General features: G+C 41.8%; 1 protein-coding gene across 1 annotated transcript in view; it reads right to left on the bottom strand.

Annotated features, from left to right (window-relative positions):
* The window catches only part of cttnbp2 (cortactin binding protein 2), a 154,865-nt gene that overhangs the window by 31,828 nt on the left and 96,675 nt on the right, over window positions 1–26,362 (bottom strand). The window contains exons 6-10 of the mRNA XM_078167624.1: window positions 16,797–16,896; window positions 12,930–13,080; window positions 10,477–10,677; window positions 8,435–8,552; window positions 6,802–7,092 (exon numbers count right to left, since the gene is read on the bottom strand). Of these exons, the coding sequence (XP_078023750.1) occupies window positions 6,802–7,092; window positions 8,435–8,552; window positions 10,477–10,677; window positions 12,930–13,080; window positions 16,797–16,896 (861 nt within the window). The remainder of the gene's footprint in view (window positions 1–6,801; window positions 7,093–8,434; window positions 8,553–10,476; window positions 10,678–12,929; window positions 13,081–16,796; window positions 16,897–26,362) is intronic.

The following is a 26,362-nucleotide window of genomic DNA, read 5'->3' as shown; positions in this document are numbered from 1 at the left end:
ATGGAACCCTATTGCTAAGCCACTGCCAGAGTTTAGAGCTGTAAATGTTTGTAGGGTACGCGATAACTTCACCTTGTTCATCAGTAGCTTCCACTTTAGTTTGGTGTGGTGATGCCAGCTTTACAACACAGGAGTAGAAACGTATTGAAAAATGCTCATGTATTGACTGTGAGTGGTCGACTGACTGAATGTGGAAAAACTGAGACATCTCAGGTTGTTCATCATCTGTTCTGTAAATGGACGAGTATGTTCGGAATGTCTTTACGTCTTGACACTAAAAGAAAGAGAAACATTTGGTGTTGTTATTTACAGCTTACTGGGCTGTGGTTTTACTGGTCCAGCCCAGTTGACATCAAATTGAGCTGAATGTGGCCCATTAACTAAAATGAGTTTAGCCTACTTTACACTACATGGTTCAAGTGACCCAATTCCGATTTTTTCCTCTGAAGTGGCACAGATCGGATCTGTAACATGAACGTGTAAACAGGAAAAAAACGAATGATATCGGATATTGTCAGATCAGATTCAGGCCTCCTTCATATGTGGAAATATATCGGATATGAATCAATCTGCCAACAGGTCTGTAATCTAAACAGACAGATTGGATATTTCCTGGAAATCCACGTCATACGTCATGAATAATGCGACGACAGTGCATTTTGATGACGTGCTCATGAGCGAGGGAAAGGAAGGAAAGCCGAATAAATCGCACGTCAATCATAAACTATGAACCAAAAAAGCACAATCTATCCCGAGTGAGACAAACTGCTTGATCCCCGTCTCCAGTGTACCAGCAGAGAACCTGCAGAACCGAATCAGCGAAAAAACACACCGGGCTACACAGCCTCTCTACCTGAGCAGCCGAAGCTACGGCTCGCACCCTCGACACAAGGACACACAGACGGTGCTTCTGCATGCCAGCCACACGTGTGCTCAACTGTGAGAAATAAATATGTGAGGTGTACGCTGCTTTTCTATCTTTTTTTATTTTTCTTTCTTTCTCTCTGTCAGCGACATACACTCCTAACACAGGATGGGTTGTTTTTATTGACTTAGTTGATTATTAAGCCATAGTGATGCGCGGATCGGCTCTGATAGCACCTGAATCAGCATGTACCCATCAACCATCCAGCCGCACCGCCTGCAGCTGCACGGACATTTCCACTGCTCTGTGTAGGCTACCTTTTAAATTATCTGGAGCAGCGCCAGCTTTCCAGGTGATTTATTCTTTAACAATTAACTTCAAATATTTAAAGTTAGTCCTTAAAATTGCTTTCAGTAATGTAAACATTTCCATGCGCGCAGTAATGTCACTGGAGCAAATACTGTGGGACATTTACACAGCGGTCAAGAGTGCTGCACCGGAAGTGTCGCACAAAAAAACGGAAGCTGGCTGCGTTCTGTTTTGCCTCCGTGTCTCCGTGAAAAATAAGGTGAATAGAACATGTAAACAGCAGTCAGGAAAAATCGGATAGAGGCAACAAATCGGAATTGGGCATCAAGACATGGTAGTGTAAAGGCAGCCTTTGACACCCCTGCTGCTGTGTACATTTCTCTACATGAAATACAATAACTTATCTCTGTATACTTCCATGTACATACGCTGACACACGCACACCCACAGCTATCACCAACGTGGAGGCATAAAGAAGCAGACAAAGGCCGACTAGTGCCAACGGTGAGAGACACACCACAAAGACAAGAGCAACAGACGCTCACCAACAGCCGACATTAACCAACCATCAGTTAATGGATTATCAGAATAATGCAGATTAATTTATGTTCTTAAGTTTGTTGTTTTGGCTTAACATTGACTCACATTATGAGCTGATGATCAAATTTGATTGAATATGTTGTGTAACCTCTGTCCTCTGTGCTGCTGTCTTTGTCAGGACATCCCTTTAAACAAGATTTTAAATCTTAATGAGGGAATTTCCTGATGAAATAAAGCTACATATAAAAATCGCTGCTCAGACTTTCTGCTGATCATCTAATTTAAAACGATCTGACGATGGAGTTTCGGGCAGGATTTGAAACATGTCAGAAGCTGTAGTGCTGTCAAAAGGCTGCCACGAAACCTCATGAATCAAATGTGAACACACACACATACACACACACACCGGGGGAAAAGGGAAATATATGCAGACATGTTGAGGCAAATGAGACACAAAGCCAGACACCAAAGCGTGTCTGGATGTCTGCAGTTTGATCCCTTTTGACACAGAAGACAGACATCTTCTCCCAAATTGGAATCTTCCTCCCCTCCCTCCATCTCATCCATTATGCATCCCTCCTCTGCTCCTGCTTTCTTTGATCGTCATCCCAAAAACACACATAAACACACCGGTGTCTTTCCATGTTGTGTGTAAAACACAGTGACAGTGGCAGAGTCGGTAAACATGTGACACGGAGGTGTAACGAGAGACAAACACAAGAGACTGAAGCAGAGAGACGAAGAGAGGTAGTCCTCGCTGTTTGAGGACATCGATCAGTCTGGGACTCAGACACACCTGCACTGCATCACACACACACACTCACACACACACGTAACTCTAACCCTAACCAAGCCTCTAGTTAGAGAGGAGAACCAACCACACACTGATGATATTTGATCACCAGAAAAAGACACAGAAGCAACACACACACACACACACACACACACACACACACACACACACACACACACACACACACGTTCCAACACTAATTATTCATCCATTCAACAAAAGAAAAACAGTATCACGTGTGTGAAGCTTTGACCATCAGCCAAACTTCTCTCTCTGACAGGGCACATCTCACACCAGCCCAACAGATAAGATATACATATAAGAGACACACTCAAACACTTAAAGGGACAGTTCAGATCTTCTGAGGTGGGGTTTCCTATGTCTCAAGTTTGGAGAAGCTGGCTGACGTCCAACACAGAAGCTGAGAAATCTACTGCTGTGGTCGGAGGCTGCAACAAAATGTGTTTCACCCTCCTAAAAAAATCAATTTCAGTTTTAGTGAATGTTATATTGAAGGTATTTTCATCACTTCACCTTAATGTCAGACAGATTTCCAACAGGAAAATGAAGCTTTACATCGCTCTCTTCAGAGCTGGACTCCATTGAGAAAAACAGTGATGTCATTGTGTGAGTTTGGTGTTTTAAAGAGTCAGTTTAGATTCACACAAGGGATGATGCAACAAAAGTGGCAGTAGCTCAGTCCATAGGGACTTGGGCTGGGAACCGAAGGGTTGCTAGTTCAAGTCCAGGTACGGTCCAAGTATGGAGTAGGGGTGAGGGGAAAAAAGTCGATTTTTAGATGCATCGAGATTCCGTTCCGTTCACGCTATCGACGTAATTCCAATGGATTCTGAAAGCTAGTGATACACAGTACATTACGGTAGTGACGTCATTACCTGTGGAGGAGGGGAGGGAAGTGAGCACAGCAGGAGAAGAGTGACAGCTGACGAGGAGAGTGCAATTGTTTTGTGTGAGTTTTAGTGGAGTCTGGGTGGCGTTTTCTATGTAAATAATATTTAGTGTTGTAAATAATAGTATTTGTGTTTTTTTGAGAGCTTTTGAGTTTTTTCTATGCCGTGTTTTTGAGTGTTTTCACCATAGTTCATAGTTTTGCCATCATTCATCTTTTTTGCAATAGTTCATGTTTTTATAGCTCATAGATAGTTATAGCCAATTATAGTTTTGTAAATACTGGAGGAGAAATGTCGAGGAGGTCGACGAGGGACAGGAGAGTCTCGTTGAGATTTGTGGATGAGGAGGATGGACCGGTGGAGACTGGTGGAGTGTAGTCATCTCAAGTAAGTGATACAGTTTGTATGCACTGGATATGTATTCCCAGCTTTATTACAATAATGTGTCAGTTTGGTGGAACTTGTTCTATAATTTATTTGCTAACATTAACCCCAGAAAACGTGAGCGAACATTCCGACCGGTTCATCACAAGATCGGCTGGACGTTTTATGAACGAGCAACACAGGGTTAAATGAGCTAAATGGGTGATTTTGGCCGCTGCCTTGGTTAGTGTGTGTGTGAGTGTGTGTGAGTGTGTGTGTGTGTGTGTGTGTGTGTGTGTGTGTGTGCGCGCACGCATGGGGGTCGTCCCTGAAAAGTAAACATTGCAGCGATGAAGTCAGTGTTTACTGACAGTTACTTATATCTTGTCTTTTCACTTTATTAAGATCAGATTCTGCAGGTAAAATTACAATAATAAGGTGACTTGACTATTACAGGAGTTGACTTGACATAACCTGTGACTTGACTTGACTTGCCCAAGAAAAAATGACTTGGGACATACTTGAGACTTGAAGGTTAAGACTTAAGACTTACTTGAGACTTGCACATGTGTGACTTGGTCCCATCTCTGCCAGTTTGCCCTTGAGGAAGATACCACAGCCCCTTCACTCTGACAACTCTCCATTTAATGCATGTATACGTCCTGTTTGTGCATGTGTGTGTATTTCGGGCCTGTGTGTGTATGACAACAGAGCGGAAAAAAATTGACTTTCCCCTCAGGGATTGATAAAGTATATCGTCTTCTTCTTTTTCTTACAACCACTTCACTAACTGATCAAAGCAGCAATAGAGCAGCAGCTCACAGGTTCAGCGAGCGAAGTTATTCTCAGTGGAGTCTGGTGGATTTGGCGAGCACATAGATGGGAACTGAGGACATTAACGGCTTCCCTGACGAAACTGGCTGTCTGACAGAAAGGTAAGAAAACAGCTTAAACTTGTGGGACATTTTTCAGGTGGCTAAAATATGTTTTGTTGCTGACTCCTCCACAGCAGTACATTGCTTAGCTTTCGTGTTGGACTCCAGCCTGCTTCTCTAATCTGACATCTACTGTATGTAACACAGTGACTTTGGATAAGTACCTCATACGACCCCACTTTAAAAGATCTGAACTATCCCTTTAAACAAAGAACTGTTTTTCTGCTTGCTATTTATCCTGCAACTTAAAGGCCAAATAACTGACTACAGACTCAACAGTTTCAATGCTGATAATGGAAGATCAACTCTCCAGAATAGACACGAGCAGCTCTCATGTGAACACAAAATAAACCAAATATCAATATTAACAGAGACACAGAAGATGAGTTATTTATTTCTTTAACACAATCAGCTGTTCACAGACGCTGCTGGGCCTCCAATATGGCCGCTTCAGGCTACCTTACATGACCTTAAGAAGACGTCTTTATGCTACAGTTCATTAATCTAAGAGGAGTGTCAGGTTTACAGGACACGAACAGGCGGCAGCGACATCAACCTACAGTCAAACAGAGTGAGAGACAACAAAAGTGAGCGGACCTCTGCCAACAAGATACACCTTATCCTGCTCTTTATCACAACCAGCTGCATCAGACGCTGTAATCCAATAGGGACATGAAAAGGCTCACAGCACACTGAGAGCAGCAGCTCAGACAACAGCAGACAGAAAACATGTCTCTTTCTGTCCCCTCAGGTCATCAAGATGGACGAGGAGGGAGACAAAGAAAAAGGAAACGCAAAGGCAGGAGAGAGGTTTATCAGGACGGGAATAAGAGTGCCATATGAGGAAGAGGAGGCATTAGATGTAAAAAAAAAAAACAAAAAAAAACAAAAAAAACATACACCTCACCTATGGAACAGACAGCTCTCGGGTCCTGCCAGCTGACTTTTCTAAATATTAAACTATTTATTTATTTATTTGTCGCTCCATTATTATTATTACATATGCATTACATATTGTATAAAATATGTGTTATTATTATTATTATTATTACTACATTTTTACTTTATTTATTATACAATTATTATTATTATTTTATTATTGTTTCATTGGTATCTTATTTCATTTTTTTAAACTGTTATTATTATTTAATTTGTATTTAATTTTTAGTATTTTATTTACTATACTATTCTTAATATTTCATTATTATTTTATTTCTGTTATTCTAATTATTATACTATTATTATTTCATTATTATTATTTTATTTTTTCACCATTTTATTCATTAAACTATTATATTATTATTTAATTATCAATATTTTTTTATTATTTATCTATTATACTATTATTATAATTCTTATTTCATTATCATTATTTCATTTTTAATGATAAATAAATCTTTTTTTTTTATTTTTTATGATGCATTTCGTATTTAAGAGATTTTCCCTAAAAGAATCCACTATATACTAATATTAGTCTCAGGTACTGCAAGATGTTAATTTCTTAAAAAATATGTTCTGAGTGTCGCATTGTTTTCTTTGTCTCTCCTTATGTGCAGTAAGCAGTGTGAGGAGGGACGAGGGGGGGGCGCTGTCCCTTGTTAACCTGCCATCTCTCTCCATCCTCTGGGTCCACACCATAGACTGTATTAAATAACGGTGTAGCTACCGTGACGTCACCTATTGGATTATCAGCTCCCATTTTGAGGCCTCAGGTTCGGCATTTCAATTGTTGCTATCTTGTTTTTTTGGAACCTGAAGCGACCATATTGAGCAAGAGGTGGATCTGACTCAGACTGTGGTGACGCTTTGCAGACAGCCTGTCACTAAAGCAGCCACAGCCTTAACTATGTGTAAATTTAAGCCTTAATAAAAAGTGAACAGGTGAGTTATATAAAACATCAGCCACTGTACAGTTGATATGAATGTTTAAATTAGCTAGAGACCAAAACTGTTTTTGTACCAGGCTGTAAACATGTTTATTTCTGCTGTAAAGCTGATAAGGGGGAGGTAAAGGATGGAGAATAGAAAGAAAGGGTCAAGGAAGGAAAGGAGGAGTTAAATAAACATAAACACGTGTCTCCTCACCAATAAGGATGGAGGCGATACTGGCGGGACTGAGGCCTAGCAGTGGGCGTTGCGCCTCCTCCCTGGCCATCAGAGACTCCCCACAGACAGTCTGGAGGTAGGAGGTGAAGGCGTGTCTGAGGGTGGAGCCCAGCTGACACCAACGCATTGACCGGTCCACAGAGACTCTCCCCAGCACCAACTGGCTGCTGGTGACGCCCTTCGCCTCCTCCTCCAGGGCCTCCACGGGACACATGGATCCTGCTCCTCCTCCACCTGAACACTGGAGACGCACCAGGACCCGGTACGAGTCTGGAGGAGAGGAGAGGAGAGGAGAGGAGAGGAGAGGAGAGGAGAAAATAGTGTCACAGTAGGTTCAGTGATTTAATGTTGAACTTAATAACTGCCTGGAGCCAAATGAGGCTTTGCTTTTATGGATTATTTTAGACAGTGATGTGATGAATACTGACTGTATCATGTTAAATGTAATATAATGTTAAATATAATATAATGCAACTGATTCTGTTACAATACTCAAAAAGCAACATTAAATTCAAATGTAAAAAACATCCTCTAAAAGTTAAATGTGGTGCCAATTATCATATATATTAACTTCCAGTGAAAAGTCTTGTTACAGGATTCCACAAAATTATGTGGTTTAAATGTTGAAATCAATGATTTCAACCAAATAAATGATGTGTCTTATATGTGTATGTACATAAATATGATACTGTAATACTGATTTCATCTATCCAACCAGCCCTATATATCTTGCTTATTTCTTAGTACTTGTAAATTTTCTTTAAAGGTCCAGTGTGTGAGATTTAGAGGGATTTTATGTAATCTGTGAGGACTGCAGATTGCAACCAGGAAGTTTTAACTGGAAGCCGAATTATCCACAGAGGTGGACCTGCTAATATGTGCTCACCTATTTTCTCTGATAACTTAAAATCCAGATGTTCAAAACGTTTTTATCGGGAGCTGAATTATCCACAGAGGCCTCTCCCTCTCCAAAGTTACAAATCAGTGTTTCTCCAATTCTGTTTGGCATGTTGAAGACAGGCTGCTGGCATGGCACACACACGTGTTCATCGTTTTCCTCTGATAATTTAAGATCTAGACATGAAGAAGGTTTACCTCTTCCTCTCCAGAACAAACAGACCAGCTGATTAAAAACGGTGAAAACACCAAATGAAGCAGTTTCACATTTAAAGACAACGTTTTCCATGCTCTCATGTTGGAGTGGCCAATGTGAAAACATGAATGGCCCTATCTAGAGCAAGTGTTTGGTTTGTCCTTTCTGGGCTACTATAGAAACATGGCGATCTACTTAGACAAGGATCTGCTCCCTATGTTCAATTTCTTCCACTATATCCCCCTGAATCCTACACACTGGAGCTTTAAGTAAATATAATACCACTGACAATAAAGTAATTACATTACAGTACATGCTTTGTAAATTTCTGATTGATCAGTCAGTAAAAAGTTGAGAGAGGAAATAAAACAGACACATCTTACAAACCACTGTGACATCTTCTGCTTCCATTGCTTCTCAATGTTTTTTGTTATGATGCAATAATGAGTAGCAGAATTCATCTTTAAGGCATAAAACCCATGTGCAAACACACACACACACACACACACACACACTCACGGAGGTTTTCAAGTAGATCTTTGCAGTCATCAGTCGCCACGTCATGAATGGTGCGATTACACTTATCCCTCCTCTCGATGTCCTGTTCACTGTGGCTGCACAGCACCTCCAGACAGTCCTACACACACACACACACACACACACACACACACACAGATTACGATCAGTAATGAGCATGTGCACAGTTCAGGGTGTGTGACCACATACACGAGTATTTGTGCAGCACAGGCTCTTGTGTTTTATGAAAGCACGGATCAAGGAGTGAGTGGAGGTCTTCATTTATATTCAAGTCAGACACTCAGTGTGGAGCAGTCTAGTCTGGTGTCTCTGTCTCCTGCATTTGTTTAAGCTGAGCCGGACATTTCAGCCAGCAAGGTCAGCTGTCCCATTACCCTGCTGCTGAGGAGACTGATGGCAGGGCTGGACATTAGTGGAAGTGCAGGGACTGGACAGAGTCAGTGTAGTGGACACGAGGACACAGGAGAGAGGAAACATTTCAAGATTATCTTACAGACTGCAGAACAGCAACAGATCAGGAGGTTGACTCAATGTGGCATCGCTGAGAATTAGTTTTTCGGCCAGTGGGAGACAGAAGACACATCACTGATACATTCTCAGTTTGCAAAGTAAATGCTAACATATTAGCGAGCAGTTGCTTATTTACACACCCAGCAGCCACAAAGCAACATTAGCATTCATTTAAGCCCAGTTCAGACCAAAGATTTGGGACAAGATGAAAATGTTTTAGAACGTTCCAGAGAAAAGTTGCAGTGGTGTGAAGTGGTCCATCTCAGCTCAACTCAAGCCAGCTGATGGTGCTGCCTGTGACAGTCCTGCACCGGGTCAGGTAGCCAACAGGTAACCCACAAAAAGCTGTGTAACTGGCCCACACACGGGCGGGCAGTGGGTGAGAACAAAAATCTATTTTTTATTTTAACTAATCTCTATTATTAAGCCGCAGTTCATTTAATTTTGAAAGTCAGTGACACCAGTGTAACCTTTGACCCCGTGGTCTCATTGGTCACCGACGTGGAGGACTCCAGCCATGAAACTTTGCAGCCCGAGGATGAGGTGGCAGCCTACATGGAGTTCAAGACACCCAAGGAGGATCCTTTGGAGGTTTGATGGTGGTGGAAGGAGCATGCTAACATGTTTCCTAACCTGGCAGTGATTGAATGTTTTCACCATCCAGTCAAAGAGACGTCCAATTCAAGAACGGAGAACCAGCTTAATGTGAGGGACTGGAGCCTGGGGGGTTTGATCATGGGTTGCAAGTCTTTTATTAACAGATGCAGCTTTGACTTAGACATAATGACTGGTAATAGGTCAGTTCTGGTACTGAGCTTTATGGGTATGGGCGGGTGCAGGTTTTCAAAAATGGACCAGTGCAGGACTCTGCCCTGTGACGCAGCTTGTTACTGCTGCTGCTGCTGACTGTGCGTACACACGTCACACACACATATTCACAAACTGATTAATGAGTGCTGGTTATGTGATTTATTGTGGTGTATTTATATAAACACAGCTCATATGTTTTCACCATCGTATCACTACTACAAATGCAGCTGCAGCCAGTATCTCACTATCACTACCCTCATTCATATTTTAAGAAGCTACAAATTATATTCAGCCACAAAATCAGCCTGAAATGTTTGAAGTTAGAATGTAGGTAAATGGGTCGTTGCTTTGGAGACGATACACCGTCTTGTCTTGTCCAATGAGTGTGAACTCACAGGTTTTTGGAACATTGTAGCAGTTGTTTCAACTCCTCTTGTCACGAGTCTCTGATCTGAACTGGGCTTCAGACTCGTGTTACTCTCCATCTGCTGAATGTGAAGCCAATATTCTGGCAGCCTTTTGTTAGGTATGATCAAATCTTAACCTACACAGTAAATGAAGCCAAAACAATGAGCTGAAAGAGGCTGAAAAGCTCTGCAGTTTGTGACGGTGTGTCACTGAGGTTTCAGCCCTGTGAGCGACCCATGTTACATCACACACAGGCAGATGATTCATCATCACATTTTGTGGCGGCTCATTCTCACCTTGAGGCCCAGGGCGGCAGCCATGTGGGCAGCCGTCCAGCCGTCACTGTTGGCGTGGTTCAGCAGGGCAGCAGGCAGTGCCAGGGTGGCGGGGGGGTCAGGGGTCACAGTGGGGTCACCCTGAATTGGATGGCAGAGGAGTAGACGCAGCGTGTCCACGTGTCCGGAGCGCACCGCTGCGTGGAGAGCCGTGAAGCCGTCCTGCAGAGAGGTAAAGGTGATTTACTGCTCAGTAAATACAAAACTCTCAGACTGACGTTCATTCATATGAAATGAGTCTTTTGTATCATTAATGTTTGTACCAAGTAGAACAAATGTGATTTGCTTCTCACGCTGCATTTCAGGGAGGAACGTCACGCAATAATTTGATTACAAGTCAAGAAATGTCGGGAGACATCCACTCATGTCACACACAGGTTCATATCAGGGCCGCAGCTTACGTTTATTTTCATTACTGATCACAGGAGTCTGACAATTATGGTCTTCACTCATTCATTTTCTGTAACCACTTATCCTGTTAGGGGTCACAGGGGCTGGAGCCTATCTGACAGCTGACACTGGATGAGAGGCAGGGTTCACCCTGGACAGGTCACCAGACTATCACAGGGCTGACACATAGAGACAGACAACCATTCACACTCACATTCACACCTACGGACAATTTAGAGTCACCAATTAACCTGCATGTCTTTGGACTGTGGGAGGAAGCTGGAGCACCTGGAGGAAACCCACGCTGACACAGGGAGACAGTAGGGCTCCCCCACCGTGGGCTTGAACCAGGAACCCTCTTGCTGTGAGGCGACAGTGCTAACCACTGCCCCACCGTGCCGCCCAAAATACAACAATGCCGACCCCGGACTGTTTTATTCCTCCACTCCTACAAATGTTGTATTTTCTGCTGCTGTTCACGATAAAAAAGTTCCTCTTGTGGTCAGAAAGCACCTAAACTGGTTCTGGTAACAGAGGTGGAAAAGACAAAATGGGAAAATGCAAATCAGCTGCTAATTATGCAGCTGAGTAATTAAAAACCTGAGCAGCCCACTTTTTACCCTAATTTTTATATTGTTGTTTAAAATAATTTTAATCAGCTTTAAAAATCCAAAATGAGCACCAGGGTAAAAAATACTGCATGTTTTCTCTTCACCCTGCTCAGAGCTCCTCCTCCATGGTAAATCATTACGTCTGACCCGACACACACTGGCCAACATTTTCTGCTGTCTAAAAATACATCTGTGCTGAAGAGGTCAGATATGCTACAGAGACTTTTGGCAGCTCCTCTGGTTCAGCAGGGGAGCCAGGCTAAATGTGGAACAAAAGCAGGTACACTAACTAAATATAGGGTCTCATCACATGCTTCCACGGCAACCAACAGGCCCCTATGGTTACCATGGAGACCCAGGAAGCCCATACATTAATTAGCTTGCACCAATCGGATGAACAAACCCCCTGAGAGCACTTGTGAAGCAGGATGAGTGTGAAACTATGTGGAGTGTTAGTAACGAGTGAGAAAGTGTGAGATATTCCAGCGTGAGTGAGGAAACCAGGGGATGAGTCTGTTCGCTTATATGAAGGGATTTTGACCTCATATTTGCTCTGAGCTTTGAGTGTGTCAAATGGATTTAAACTGAACAAATTATACACAAAAAATAGGGAAAATTTCCATTTACAGACACAGTTTTTAGTCAGATCAATGACCTGAAATTTAAGTTAAAATCTGAAACTATAAACCCACCTAGGACTTTTTTTTCAGTAAAACCCTAGATGTCAAACACATTTGTGCCATAACTCAAAATATAAATCTAATCTAGAGACAAGAATCCAGGAAAAATGTAGAGCTGCCTTCTTCATGGGGTTTTCTTACTGTACCAAGTCAGTCGGGGTGTAAATCACCAGTTTCATCATGATACAATATCATAGCGATTCTTTGGACAATGATACGATATTTGTATCACGAAGTCTGTGATGATACGATTTCCATTCGATCCGATTCAGGGGCCTGTGATCAATGAGACGATATCACATGATCATTTATCACAGTCTGTTATAGAAGAAGCTGCCACCTTGTTTTTTTTTAACTTTGCCATAAACAATAAAACAACACATAAATAATATAAATTATTATTGACTCCACTAACATAAAACAGAACATGGGATAAGTTGACCGTCAGGAATACCAGTACCACACTGCTGATTTATTTATTCCCCAGTAAGTAACGTTTTCTCTCGCCTGCTGCTGTTTGATGGTGACACAGAATTTCAAAATAAAGGCGTAATATAAAGGTGATGATATGGATCAGTGTTTTCGCTTTGCATCAATGATACTGGATCGCTGATCATTGAATCAATATATCGATCCACACTGATGGATCATTACACCCCTGCAAGTCCTCAAAGTTGATTTCCTGATGTGGTACATGCATGGCCAATGGCCCAGCCTGGCAGCACAGACTTACCGTTGTGGTGCGTGAGCGATCGGCTCCGGCGCTCAGCAGGACACGGACGCAGTTCAGCTGTCCAGCCTCACAGGCCAGGAAGAGGGAAGTCTGTCCCCCCGCCGCCGTCGAGTCCACAGCAGCTCCTGCAGACAGCAGCACCTCCACACAGCTGGAGGGAGGAGCAACGTTAGAAACACATGTACCAACATACATATAAATACATACATACTATACACGTACAGTTACATGTTACATTAGCTCAAATATGAAGGAGGAGAATATATATCTATTACTGGTCGATAATTAAGTTCAAATGGCTCATCCAGATCCAGTTGGTCAAAATCAGGTAAAAATTCAGCCATGACAACTCCAAACAGAGTAACTCCTCGCGTTTGTAAGCTTCAGCGGTAACTTCCTGCAACAACTCAAATCTCGCGAGACGTGAGATTTCAGAGCCAGACTTTCACTCTCTGAGTGAGTGTTTTGACTTGCCACAACAAACATGTCCGAATATTTACCCGATTTTGACCAACTGGATCTGGATGAGCCATTTGAATTTGGTGATCGCCAGTATTTATTTGAACACGGAGTACACGGACGTACACGGACGCAGAGCTCATTGAAACTAAAGAGTGGACGAGGAGAGAGAGGGAGCAGCAACAGGCAGAGGAACATGTCTGAATCCAGCTAAAGGTAAACACAGACGTTCATTTCTCCTTTCCGTTATGTTGTCAGATAATTATACTAACAATCCGAGCCTATCTGTGTGAAAAAAATGCACTTTTAGTGGACGTATTTTGACGTTGTTTGACGCTGTCTGAGTGCCCTATTATTTAATATAGCGCGCGTTCATGGGCTGCAGGCAGGTCAGCCCTAGCTTCATACTGGAGAAATGTCACATATTGAACATCCTGTCACTCATTTAGACAAAAGTAGATCTGAAAATAGGACCCAGGTTGAAAAAAAACATTAGTTCCCCTTTAATTTCCAGTGAAATCTAGCACTGCAGTATTTGCAGTCATCTTGTATGTACTGTAACTGTCATCTTTGATAATATGGTTCACATTTGTTAGTTCAATACGACGCTTTCATAACCAGGAATATTACGAAAAATGTTTTGTTTTACCAGCTCATGCACAGTAATGTTATCAGGTTAATATATTTCCTAAATATTGTTATTGATTTGGATCAGGGGTCGGTAACCTTGACTATTAACAGAGCCAGTAATAAATATTTAAATAAAGGTAACAGCCTATTAAGTCTAAATGAACATTCATTAATATGATTTAAGACGAGGTGGCTCCTCTGCAGTGGGCTGTTGATAATTATTTAGTACTTTGCAGCAAATGAATCTGTCCACACATTATTAAATCCTCTATTTTCCTCCAAGACTTTTACTTTTTTAGATTTGAAATCCAGAGCTAACCATGCCAGGCAGACACCAGGCAGACACCAGGCAGACACGGCTACTTAAGTTCGGCAGAATTTAGGGGAAAAGGCTCCAGGACGTAGATGAATGACTCACATTTTAGTGAATGAAATGTTAGAACATTTTTTAATCCGATGCATAGACTACACATTTTTACAGTAGTAGAATGCAATAATCAACTTTAGACCTACAACAATGACAAATTAAAATCTGAATATTAAAAAATAACGTATTATTCCCAGTTAATTTTATGTCAAAGCCACAGAGAGCCACTGGAGATGGTCTGATGAGCCGCAGGTTGCCGACCCCCATTTTAGGCATTATAAAGAAAAATAAGTAAAAGCTCATGCTCCAAAACAAATACCTGATATCACACAATACAGTAACTACACACTCACGCACACACTACAGTTGTGAGTGGGAGCACCACCTGTTCAGAGACAAGAGGAGACATCAGCCCTCCAACCAGAGAGCAGATCATCTGAGGAAAACTGAGCCCGTCTCCTGACACGAGTCTGAGTCACGACCACCGAAAAAACAGTGAACCCCATCAAATAAACTCAGTGTATGTGTGTGTACGTGTGTGTGTGTACATGTGTGTGTGTGTGTGTGTGTGTGTCAGCATGCCTTTTGGATATTCCCGCTCTATAAATAACACTGTGATCAGATATTACAACACTGCACATTCCCCAGCTGGTCCCGGGCATCGTGTTTTTGGCTCGCGCACAATCACACATATACACACATGCGCACACACACATTTCACTAAAGTTGACAGCCTCTCCTGCTGTAAGCATCAGGATCAATACGAGTGATCACAACTGACTGCTGGAGCAGAGGTCATAAATAATTAATGATGAGAGCTCAATGATAAACTCCCAATCAGCAGAGTGAAATGAGGCCGTGGTGACAGCTGACCAGTTGAGGTGAGGTGACTGTAGCTGTGGGAAATCACCCCATAAAGTTTCAGCAGTGATGCAGAGCTGGTCTCAACCTGACAGTCTATACTGTGTGTCACAAACATGCCAGCTGATCCCGGTGCGGTGACAGTACAAAGACAGCAGGCACGTTGAGCATGGTTACCGGCACTGGGCTCACGGTCGAATTTCACACATGGGAGGTTCCAGCTGTGCTCGTCTCGCAGCAGAAATATGTGTCATGAGTCATTGATTAGAAAGACATAAAAAACTGAGATGATATCAGACTCACTAACATGTTCTGTGATCTCAAGCGCCAGTGACACACGAGAGGAGAGAGGTCAAGTCCCAAAACTGAGCGTTAAGAACAGTATTAGATAACAGTTGACACTTGTCTCCACAAGGCAGTGCTTCGTTGCCAAATATTTTTCATCAATGACCTTTTTAACATGATAAAAACGAGACAATGATGAGTTAAAAATAGATCTTGATGATAAAACTAAAACAATATCAATGTTATTTTCGTTGATGAGACGTAAGGAAAATGTTAGTGGTGGACTATCGGTCATTGAAAGCTGAGAACAGCCGTGCTGATAATTATCTTCAAATGTAGCATGAGCAACAGGCTGGTAAACTCCAGTAAATAGTCTGCACCAGGATGTTTCAGTAGCCAGCAGAAACAGTCAGAGCAGAGCAGCATCAGCCGTGTGTGTCTGACTGTGGGTGGTGGAGCTGCTGAATGGATTTGTGGAGTTTGATAGTTGCAGCAGTGGCTGTTAGCAGCTAGCTCCACTCGCCACCAGCGGCCGCCGGACTTCACATCTGTTGATCCCCGCAGGACTCCACTTTTATTGAGGTAAAATACCAAACATTTCGCAGTTTAAGCTTCTCAAATGTGACGATGTGATGATATTCTCTGTTTTATAGCGTTGTAGATTAAATCTCTGTGGGTTTTGGACTGTTGGTCAGAAAAAAAAAGCAGTCTGCAGATGTCAGTTTCAGTTTGGCGTTTTGGGAGCTTATGGTTGGCATTTTTTACTATTCTGACAATTCATCATTTTATAGAATAAACAGTTAAATAATATTTAAAAACTGAAACAATTGTGGCAACAGTTCATCAGCTTGAACATTAAATATCTTGTCTGTGTACTGTATTCAGTTGAATATAGGTCAAAAAAGAATTTGGAAATCATTGCATTCTGCTTTTATTTAAGTTTTCAGGGTCGTAGATGGACTGCATTCATACAGCACTTGTCTAGTCTTAAAACACTCAAAGCGCTTTACAACTCAAGCACGATTCATACACACACACACACACACACACACACACACACAGCAGCACATGCAAGCTCAGGAAAACACATACCCACAGTCATCGGGAGCAATATGGAGTTCAGTATCTTGCCAAAGGACACTTTGACATGTAGACTGCAGGGGCCAGTGACCTGATCACCGAACCTTCAGTTGTTAATGTTAAAGTTACGTGAGCCTCTGGGATGGAGGAGTTACAGTACAAAAGGAAGACTCTTATGAACTGACCTGCTGTGGCCGTGGGCGGCAGCAAAGTGTAAAGGTGTGAATCCATTTTCATCCGAGACATCAGCAGGCGATCCGGATGACAGCAGCAGCTTCACACACTCTGACAGAGAGAGAATGACAGAGAAAGAAGCATGATGATGTCATAGCGTGCTGTTGTACACAGTGACAGACAGGAAGTAGCTGTGAGCAGAAAGAATTCAAATATAACTAGAGCACTCGGAGAGCGCAGGCCTCTGCCAAGTAACCTTGACCTTTGACCACTTAATCTAATCAGGTCATCCTTGAGTCAAAGTGGATGTTTGTGCCAAATTTAAATAAAAAAATCCCTCGAGGCATGCTTGAGATATTACACTCACAAAATGAGATGTACATAAGATCAGAGTAACTCTGACCTTCACCTACCAAATTCAGCTTATTTTTGAGTGGATGTTTGTGCCAAATTGTAAGAAATTCCCTGAAGGTGTTTTTGAGATACCATGTTAATCAGAATGCCACTGTTAGTGTCACAGTGACCTTGACCTTTGACCACCAAATTCCTATCTGGTCATTTTTGAGTCCAAGTGGATGTTTGTGTCAATTTGGATGACATTCCCCAAGGCATCCTTAAGACATTGCATTCACAAAATGAGTGTGACCTTGACTGGCAGTGACCTTGACTTCTGACCACCAAATTCTATCAGTTCATCTTTGAGTCTAAGTCAAAGTTTGTGCCAAATCGAAGAAATTCTCTCAAGGTGTTCTTGAGATATCACGTTTACGAGAACGAGACATATCAGGTCACAGTGACCTTGACCTTTGTTGCCAAATTCTATTCAGTTCATTGTTATGTCAAAGTCAATGTTTGTGCTAAATTCGGAAAAAAATCCCTCAAGGTGTTCTTGAGATATGAGAATGAGACATATCAGGTCACAGTGACCTTGACCTTTGACCACCAAATTCAGTGTATCTTTGAGTCCAAGTGGATGTTTGTGCCAAATTTGGCAAATACCCTCAAGGTATTCTTGAGATATCACATTCACTAAATGAGATGTCAGCAAGGTCACAGTGACCTTCAACCACCAAATTCTATCAATTCATGTTTGAGACACAGAAGAATGCTACGGACAAGGTCACAGTGACCTTGTCCTTTGACCACCTAAATCTTATCATTCCATCATTGACTCAAAGTGGATGTTTTTGTGCCAAATTCGCAAAAATCCTCTCAAGATGTTCTCAAGATATCAAGCTCACATGAATAAGACAGATTCAAGGTCGCACTGACCTTGACCTTTGAGCTATGACCACCAAAATCTAATGACTTCATCATTAAGTCCAAGTGGACATTTGTGCCAAATTTTAAGAGAATTCCCTCACGGTTTCCTTGAGAGATCGCACTTACAAGAATGGGACGTACGGAGGGACAACCTGAAAACAAAATACCACGGGCCACAGCTGTCGCCAGTGAGGAGGCATAAAAACTCCTAAAATATCTCAGAGTAAATGACCACAGACCTACACTGTACAGAGCAGAGCATAGCAACCAGATCATCTTGTTGCCATGGATACTGTAGTTAGTGTAGTAAGCATGGTACTGTTGGCAAATTACTTCAAAATCAGTTTACAGTACGACAGTATGAGAGATTTTTATGAATCATTTGGTGCAAGCTGTCATTAATGAACTTCAGAGTTTTATAGAGTCACCGTCCAGCAGCTTTATTATTAAGATCGCTTTTGTTCCACTGACTTCAGCCAGACTAAGAGGTTCCTCTCACTGGTTTTTCAGCCCCGCCTCCTTTTAAAACAACAAAGACACATCAACAATAATTGTCTTGGCTTTCCACTGCTACTTTTCCCATGAGTTTTAGCCACAGTCTTTAATCTTTGTTGAAATGACAAGCTGTCGTTTTACTCTCCACTACAACAGTACAGTATCCATTTATCTTAGAATACAGACAGAATTCCCCCCAAAAAATGTTCCAGTTTTTCAGAGACACTGATGAAAGAAACATGAGAAATAACACTGAACATTAAAAGCCAGTGGAACAAAACAGAAGTGGGGCAGGAGGACGTCAGCGCTCTGTAGGTAACGTGACATCAGCCTACACAAAAATAGTTTCATACACATTATGTGTCACTGCACGGCACGGCAGGAGCCACCAGATCAACACTACAGAATTAATACAGAGTGAACTTGGCACTTTCTTTACTTCTTTCTTTATCTACTGCATGTTACTCGATATATGTGTGTGTGTTCTCGTTGGTGCTTTACTGTCAACATTTTGCACATATTCTCACATCAGGCACTCAAACATCTGTGTGTGGTTTAAACGCTGACAAATCTGAAGAAAGAGGGGATCAGCGGAGAAGGAAAACTCTTGGGAAAAGCAGAGGACAATGAAATATTGATGGGAGGAAGACGTCTCTGTGTGTATGTGTGTGTGTGTCCTCTCTGTGTAGGTCCACCTATAATCCCTCAGCACAGCTGTCCTTCAGCTGCATTAGTCGTGTTCATGGATCAACGCTCCGCGGCTGACAGACTGTTACTAAACATCTCAGCAGGAGGGAAGATCCTGATAGACCTGTGGTGTGTATGTGTGTGTGTAAACAGGTCTGCATGCATGAATTATTCTGTGTGTGCTCCTCTATGTACGGCACCGCCGGTGTGTGTCAGCTGAATGAAGCATGTAGTCTGCATTCATGCTGATGTTACAGCCCTGACATGACGGTCCGTCTCATCTAATGGCAGCCAACACAATGGGATCAGCCGCCGCTCGCACAATTACTGACTTTACAGCATCATGTGGAGAGTGTTTATCAGCAGCACTGCGTCTTTGTCTTCTCACTGCATCGTCATTGAGCTGGCCAGGTAACAGGGAGGCCACAGTGAGGAGATTTTCCAGCTTGTGACAACACCAATGTTAGTCAGTATGTTTACATGACATCAGAGAAAATCAATGGATGGATTAGCAAACTGTTTCAAAGAGACAGCACGTCATACTCTGAAAACCCCGCCCACCAGAGGGGAAAACGATCAGCACCGCAATTTGCAACTGAGGGCTGAAACGCTAACAAAATGGCTGTAGCTAGCTGAAAACATTAGATCACAGCATGTCAGGATTATTCTGGCACGTTACGTCTACCACAGAGGACACGTTACTTTGACAGTCTTAATACTGTTGGTCTACCTCAGTCAGTACGTTTACATGACATCAGAGAAAATTGATTTATTGTGTCAGTCCAGCTAAAACTGGACCTTTAAAATCCATTTCAACATGTTTGTCTGACTGAAATCGTACTAATCAAATTGCTCAAAGTCGGAATAACACACCCAGATAATGTGACTGGGAGTCGAATTCCTCCTGCATGTATACAGTCAATCGGACCCAAACTGGCCGAGGCGCTCCGAGCATGTTCCAGTGTCCACCCCAAGTAACAGAAGAAGAAGCCGGTAACAACATGGAGAAATCTACATCCAGAGCTGTGACCTTTTGGACGGACCAAATGTACAGAGCTGTAAAGTTGTCCACCATGGTACCAGTTAGCTGCTAGCTAACCGTAACTAACTTGTTTGTCCATTGTTTGGTCTGTGACAGAATAGGTCAACCCTACAGCCTACACCTTGGCCCTACCGCTAGATTTGCGTGTTCCCGCAAGGGGTAGGGGTGTCCCAATTCCTTTTTGCGTGTAGGGGTAGGATAGGGGGCATAACGAGGGGTAGTGGGTATGAAACTAGCTCTTCGGAGCGAGGGATTTCAGATGCTGACTTGCCAGCGAGGGTTAGACGTCGCCATGGCTACCACCGAGCATGAGACGGGGGAAAAAAGTTCATACAAGTATGTATAATTTCGCAAGTAAACATGGAACTTCTGTAAAAATGTTTCTGAATAACTGTGTATTCATGTAGAGAACGGTATAACAATTTTTTATTGCTTTTCACAATGTCTAGATTGGAGTTGACAGAAAGCTAGCCAGCTAGCTAACGTTACCGTTGTCAGGTTGCTTGTTAGCTAGCTAGCTAGCTAGCTCGCACTATCTGGCGTCTGTCATCTGTCCTGTTCTGCAAAATTGTCGGATTTTTCACATTATGATAACACGCCAGCTAGTAGAACTATGCTGCCTCGTAATCTTAGCTGGATAGCTAGCTAGCTAGCAGAAGTCCCCTCTCGTACATATCATTTCATTGTCTGTCGTTCATCAAACGAAGCATAATGAATACAGCAAACACGATTGGTAGGATGAACTCAACTGGAGATTCCACTGTAGATGCCAGTTTGAAATGTAGATGGCTCGCGGCTTCCTGTTTAAAATAGTTCCGTATGCGTGAATGTAACTGACGCAGTGACGTAGGGAAAGATTTCAACCCTGACCCCTCGTTGCTTCATTTCAAGGGCTGAGGGGTAGTGGACAAGGAGGGGTATTGGGATTGGGCCCACATTACCCCTGTCCTTCATAACCTCCAGCTCCCCATCCCTCAGCGTATCCACTTCAAAATCCTCATCATCACTTACAAAGCTCTCCACAACCTGTCTGAACTCCTCCACCGGCACACTCCCTCCCACGCTCTCAGGTCTGCTGATGCAAACCTACTACTGATTTTCAATACCGTCCCAAGTGGTGGGGGGGGGGGGGGGGGGGGGGGTAACGTAAACAGCAGCAACAGGTGGAGACTGCAGGGAAAAAACAGCATATTTACACATCACACTAATACCATCATATACCGTACACCCCTGTAAGATTTCAGGAATATATGAAGGTATGAAAAATTAGATACCGCCCACGCCTGACTGGCTCTAATGCTGTTGCTGGAACTACACACTGTGCTCTCTCATTTTCGTATGTGTTGATAAGAAAAAAATTTGCAAAAGCAAAACAGCGATGGGCAAACAATATAATAACCAGTGACACCAACTACTGCATCAATCCTACAAAGTAACTGAATGGCAGTGCTACTGAATGCTAAATCTTTAGTAATAATGTGTTGTATTATATATTGCCACTGAACCAAGTTGTGACTTTTCCATACTACTTTCCATACTTAATGCATGTACTATATCTGATGCTGAACCTTTACAGACCCTCAGCTTGAATTCCCTTCACCAAAGCCAAAGCCTGTGCTACCAGTCAAGCTGCACGCAGGAGATATTTTATTCAAAGTGACAACAAACTGAACATTAACATCTCATTTTCTTCTCGCTAAAGGCCAACAAAAGCACAAAGTCGTGTTTCATTTAGCTGAAATCACATCGTGTTTCTGCAGACGCTGTGAGCTGCGGTAAGAAAGCAGGTGGCAGGGAGGTTTTGTGGTTCGAATCTTTCTTAAAAGCAGAAAATGTCAGGTTTGATGTCTGGAACATTTAAGTCATGTTCCCTCTGAGGGTTTCTTCTGCAGGATAATCGACGCTGTAACTCACTGTGAGTGAAAAAGGGCAACAACTGAACTGAAAGGCACATTGTGTCCAGTCTCTTATCAAACTAAACATTCATTTAAAGTCAATTGAGCAACTTCCTCTTCCTCAGCAATGATCTGCTTTATATTTATGCAGTTATATAAAGTCAAACCTGAGAAAAGAACTATCTATACGGCCTTTTCAAAAGCCACTCTGATGGCTGAGGGGAAATGCATTATCTCAGTTATGTTTACAGCTGCTAATTCAAACTCTGGAGCCTATAAACTGTTTGTGCAGCTTAGAGAAATAAACATTAATCTCATATAGCACCTAAGAGAACTGAGGGTTTGTGGAAACACACATCGCACTGAATTAAGCGAATGACACCAGAAAGGTTTAACATGTAGAGCAGATGGATGCCGTCTTCAGATTGCAGTAATAAATGTTTAAGGAAACTCATCACTTTTTAGAATCTAACAGAGGAAAACAACTTCTTATTCAATAGTAGTTTTTCTAGCATATATTCACTAATTTTAGGAGGTTTATATTGGCAGAAATGGAATATAATCTATAAGAATGTTTCCTTTGGTGTTTAATCACCAGAAAATAAGAATCATTGTGTTTTCGTTGTCTTAGAATGAGACGTTTATATCTACACAGGGAGCAGGTCCGTTGCACCGCCATGTTTCTACAGTAGCCCAGAAAAGACAAACCAAACACTTGCTCTCAAAAGGAACATTCAAGTTTTCACATCAGCCACCATAATTAGCAGACCTTCTGTGACGAGAGCATCAGATAAGCACCACTTTTTTTTAACCTGAAACTGCTTTATTCAGTGTTTTTAGTGGTTTTAATTGCAAAGAGGCCTCTGTGGACTATTCGGCTTCCGGTAAAAACCTCCCAAACAACGAACACTGAGAAAATTTTGACCAGGAGAAGTTTAGCTGGTTGCAATCTGCAATCCTCACCACTCGATTCCAAAAAATCCCAGTAAATCTTACACAAACAAGAGTAAATTTACTGAATGCAGAGGAGGGCTGCAGCGGAGTGTCGGTTTCAAGATATAGAGTGGTATGAAAATTGACAGTTACCTATGTAAAATAAAACACAATTGGATGGAGAATCTTAACTTGACTTAAGTAATTTTCAAAAGAGAAACTTTTTCACATACTGTTTTAAGTTTTAATTATAGTAAAAATAACCTCTCTGTCTTCATCCTTTAACCGTCATTCTGACTGATAATAATAATCATAATTCTGCTGTAAGATCTTACACCGTTACAACCCTTCTGCAGAGCACATTTGTTCCTTTCTCTCTTTTCATCTCATATGCAATCGTTTGTGTGTACAACATGCTGCATATCTTATTTATTATTTATGGACTGACTTTATAATCTTAATCTCACAGGTTCTCTAAAGGAATGCATCATATACAGTATTTAATTTATATCTGCCACGCTCACAGAACAATCAATCCTGTGTGAAGCCTTTGTGTTTGTGTTCTGGTGTATCACTCTCTCTCCATCAATCAATATGAATCAATAAAAGCCTCGGGGTGATCCTTTAAGACTACTCTTTAGAAATCAATCAATCATGCAGCCAACCGCTGACCAAAAATACACAGACAGGGTTTCAGTTCCCACCGGGTTCACCTACATTTTAAAATGTACTGTACATGCAGTACAAGCAGCGGCTAATATTTCTGTACATGCACATGGAAGAGGTTTGCCTTCAAGATCATCTGCTAGAAATCCCTGGAGTCAGAATATCCTTTTAATTTTAACCCAATGACTCCAAGGCACTTATTATTCACTTAAGTATTTCCATTTTTTGCTACTCTATACTTCTAATCCACTACATTTGTTTGATAACTTTATTCACTTTGTGGATTGTGATTAATAATACCAAATATAATCAACAAAGAAATTATGATGTTTTTGTTATTGGTTTTAATTTCCCCTATGGAGGCATCAACAATTATGAGCTAATAATACATAATACTGTGAAGTTCTCCATAATGAGTAACCTACATTTACTTTGGTACTTAAAGTTTATTTTGATGCTGATGCCTGAGAATTTTCACTTAAGGACACAGAGTGTCTTCACACATTGATTGACTTGCAGCCTGCCACGATTAAAACATCTGCCACCACATAGATTTTGTATTGAAGGAGCTGGAGTGCTTATTAGGAGCACTATAGGTACACATATAAGCTGTTTGGTTATTTATAGCACCTCACTGTTGGAGCACAGAGGGCACTCAGGGCACAGACAGAGCAGCAGAATGTCAGGCGCATTGAAAGTAAGATTTAAACATTCACTCTGCTGGGTCTATAAGTTTGCATTCACTTGCAGCAGCTGCTCCTCTGATCCATCGACCCGATCTGATCTGAATGTATAGATCGATCAATTATACACCCCGTGAGTCAGAAACTGCTGCTGAGAAAAAAATGAACTCATGGAGAGCTCCACCTGGGCTGCGTTTACCGACTCCAAATTTAGAAACGAGACACAGAATGATACAAAGGGACAAACATGCATTTAAAAAACAAAAATACATACACTCAAATTCTGTGGGAAACACTGTTCTACACTGTGATATTGTTTGATTCTGTGATTCTTTTTGTTTTTCAGGTAATCAAACTCCTCCCCTATAGTTTCCCTCGTAATCTCTGGCACCTGCTGGGTGGTCTTTAAAAGTCCAAACAAGCTCCATCCACTCTCTCTCTTCCACCATGCAGCCTGGGCCAGCTGCATTGTCACACCAGCCTCCATTTTCAGCTTTTGGTTATCCTTTGTTTCCTTTTGTGCAATAAATGTTACTTTAACTGCTACACACGTTGTCTGACTCCTCTATGTTGAGCCAGGGTCTTAACAGATATTGATACCTTTACTTAAGTTAAAGATCAGAGTAGTTCAACCACAACTGCATTTTGTAGGAAATACTCTAGACTTGCACCGATTTATCAGCAGTGCTCGGAATCGGGCCAGTTTTCACGTGATCGGCCATGATCTGCGACTGGCTGGTCAGTCTAAAATATGCCGATTTAAAACACCGGTTAAATTCCCGGCACGCCGCATGATTGACATTGTGTAACATGAGCAGCGCATGCACACACGCACATGTGCAACTCAGGCTTGGGCAATGTGAGGAAGTGAAACATGGGCGGCTTCTCACCTTAATCATTCACGCACACACACCAAAGAGAGAAGAAGAAAGTTGTTAATTGTCCGTGTTAAACTGAACTGCGGAGCTCTCACTGCTGCACTGTGCCGCTCGAAACTGACGAGGCTCGCGTGCTGAAGATGCGCGTGTCCACACGCTTACTGGCGGGCGCGTCCTGAAAAACCTGTGTGAATTTTCCACAGGAGATATTTTTACTTTTTTGTCTATTCAAGAAATTACCCACAAACGCTATACACCAAGAATTATTATTTTATTTATCTATGTTTTAATTTATATATGCCTTTTTTACTTATTTATTTTAATACTGTACCTGAAGTTATATTTGAGCAAAAAGGAAAATGTTTCTTAACAGGTAAAGAAACGTGTCACTGTTTTTGTTTGTTTGTTTGTTTGAGATGATTATTGAAAAGCTGGTTGTATCTTGGTTAAAATGTTCTAATAAAGCAAAGATATAAAATATTGCAATATCTTGTGTGCTGTAAAGTGGTTTGAAAAAATGAAATCATAATCAGCCAAAATCAGAATTGGCCATCCAAACACTCTGCAAATTGGAAATCGGTATCGGCCCAAAAAATTGTAATCGGTGCAAGTCTAAAATACTCCTTTCATCTGAACCCAAACCATGATCACTTTTCTTAAAGCTCACCAAGAAAAGTTTTTCTGGCAGAAAGCCCTGAAAGCAGACTACTCCCAACACCTAAAAAAAAAATCAATAACAGCCTAAGTGTACGCTACATTGGGAGTATTTTCACCGCCTTACCATTCCATCAGACAGCCTGTTTCTACAGTTCCCTATCTTTGTTCTTTTCATAGCCACCAAAACCCAACGAGAAAAACAATAATCTAAGCTTGCTGAAAACAGGAGCTGCTGGTCTACTGCTGCTTCCATCAGTTAGTTAGTTTGCGTTACTGTGGGACTTTGGTGAATCCGAACTAACCCTTTAAAACACCAAAGCCACACAATAACACAAACACAATAACTGGTCGAGGCAGCAGTAGACCAGCAGCTCCTGT

This window comes from Epinephelus lanceolatus, chromosome 5 (assembly GCF_041903045.1).
Source record: "Epinephelus lanceolatus isolate andai-2023 chromosome 5, ASM4190304v1, whole genome shotgun sequence".
In the NCBI taxonomy this organism is placed as follows: domain Eukaryota; kingdom Metazoa; phylum Chordata; class Actinopteri; order Perciformes; family Serranidae; genus Epinephelus; species Epinephelus lanceolatus.
Note: the sequence above shows the minus strand (reverse complement) of the source record. Positions and strands in the feature narration are given on the sequence as shown.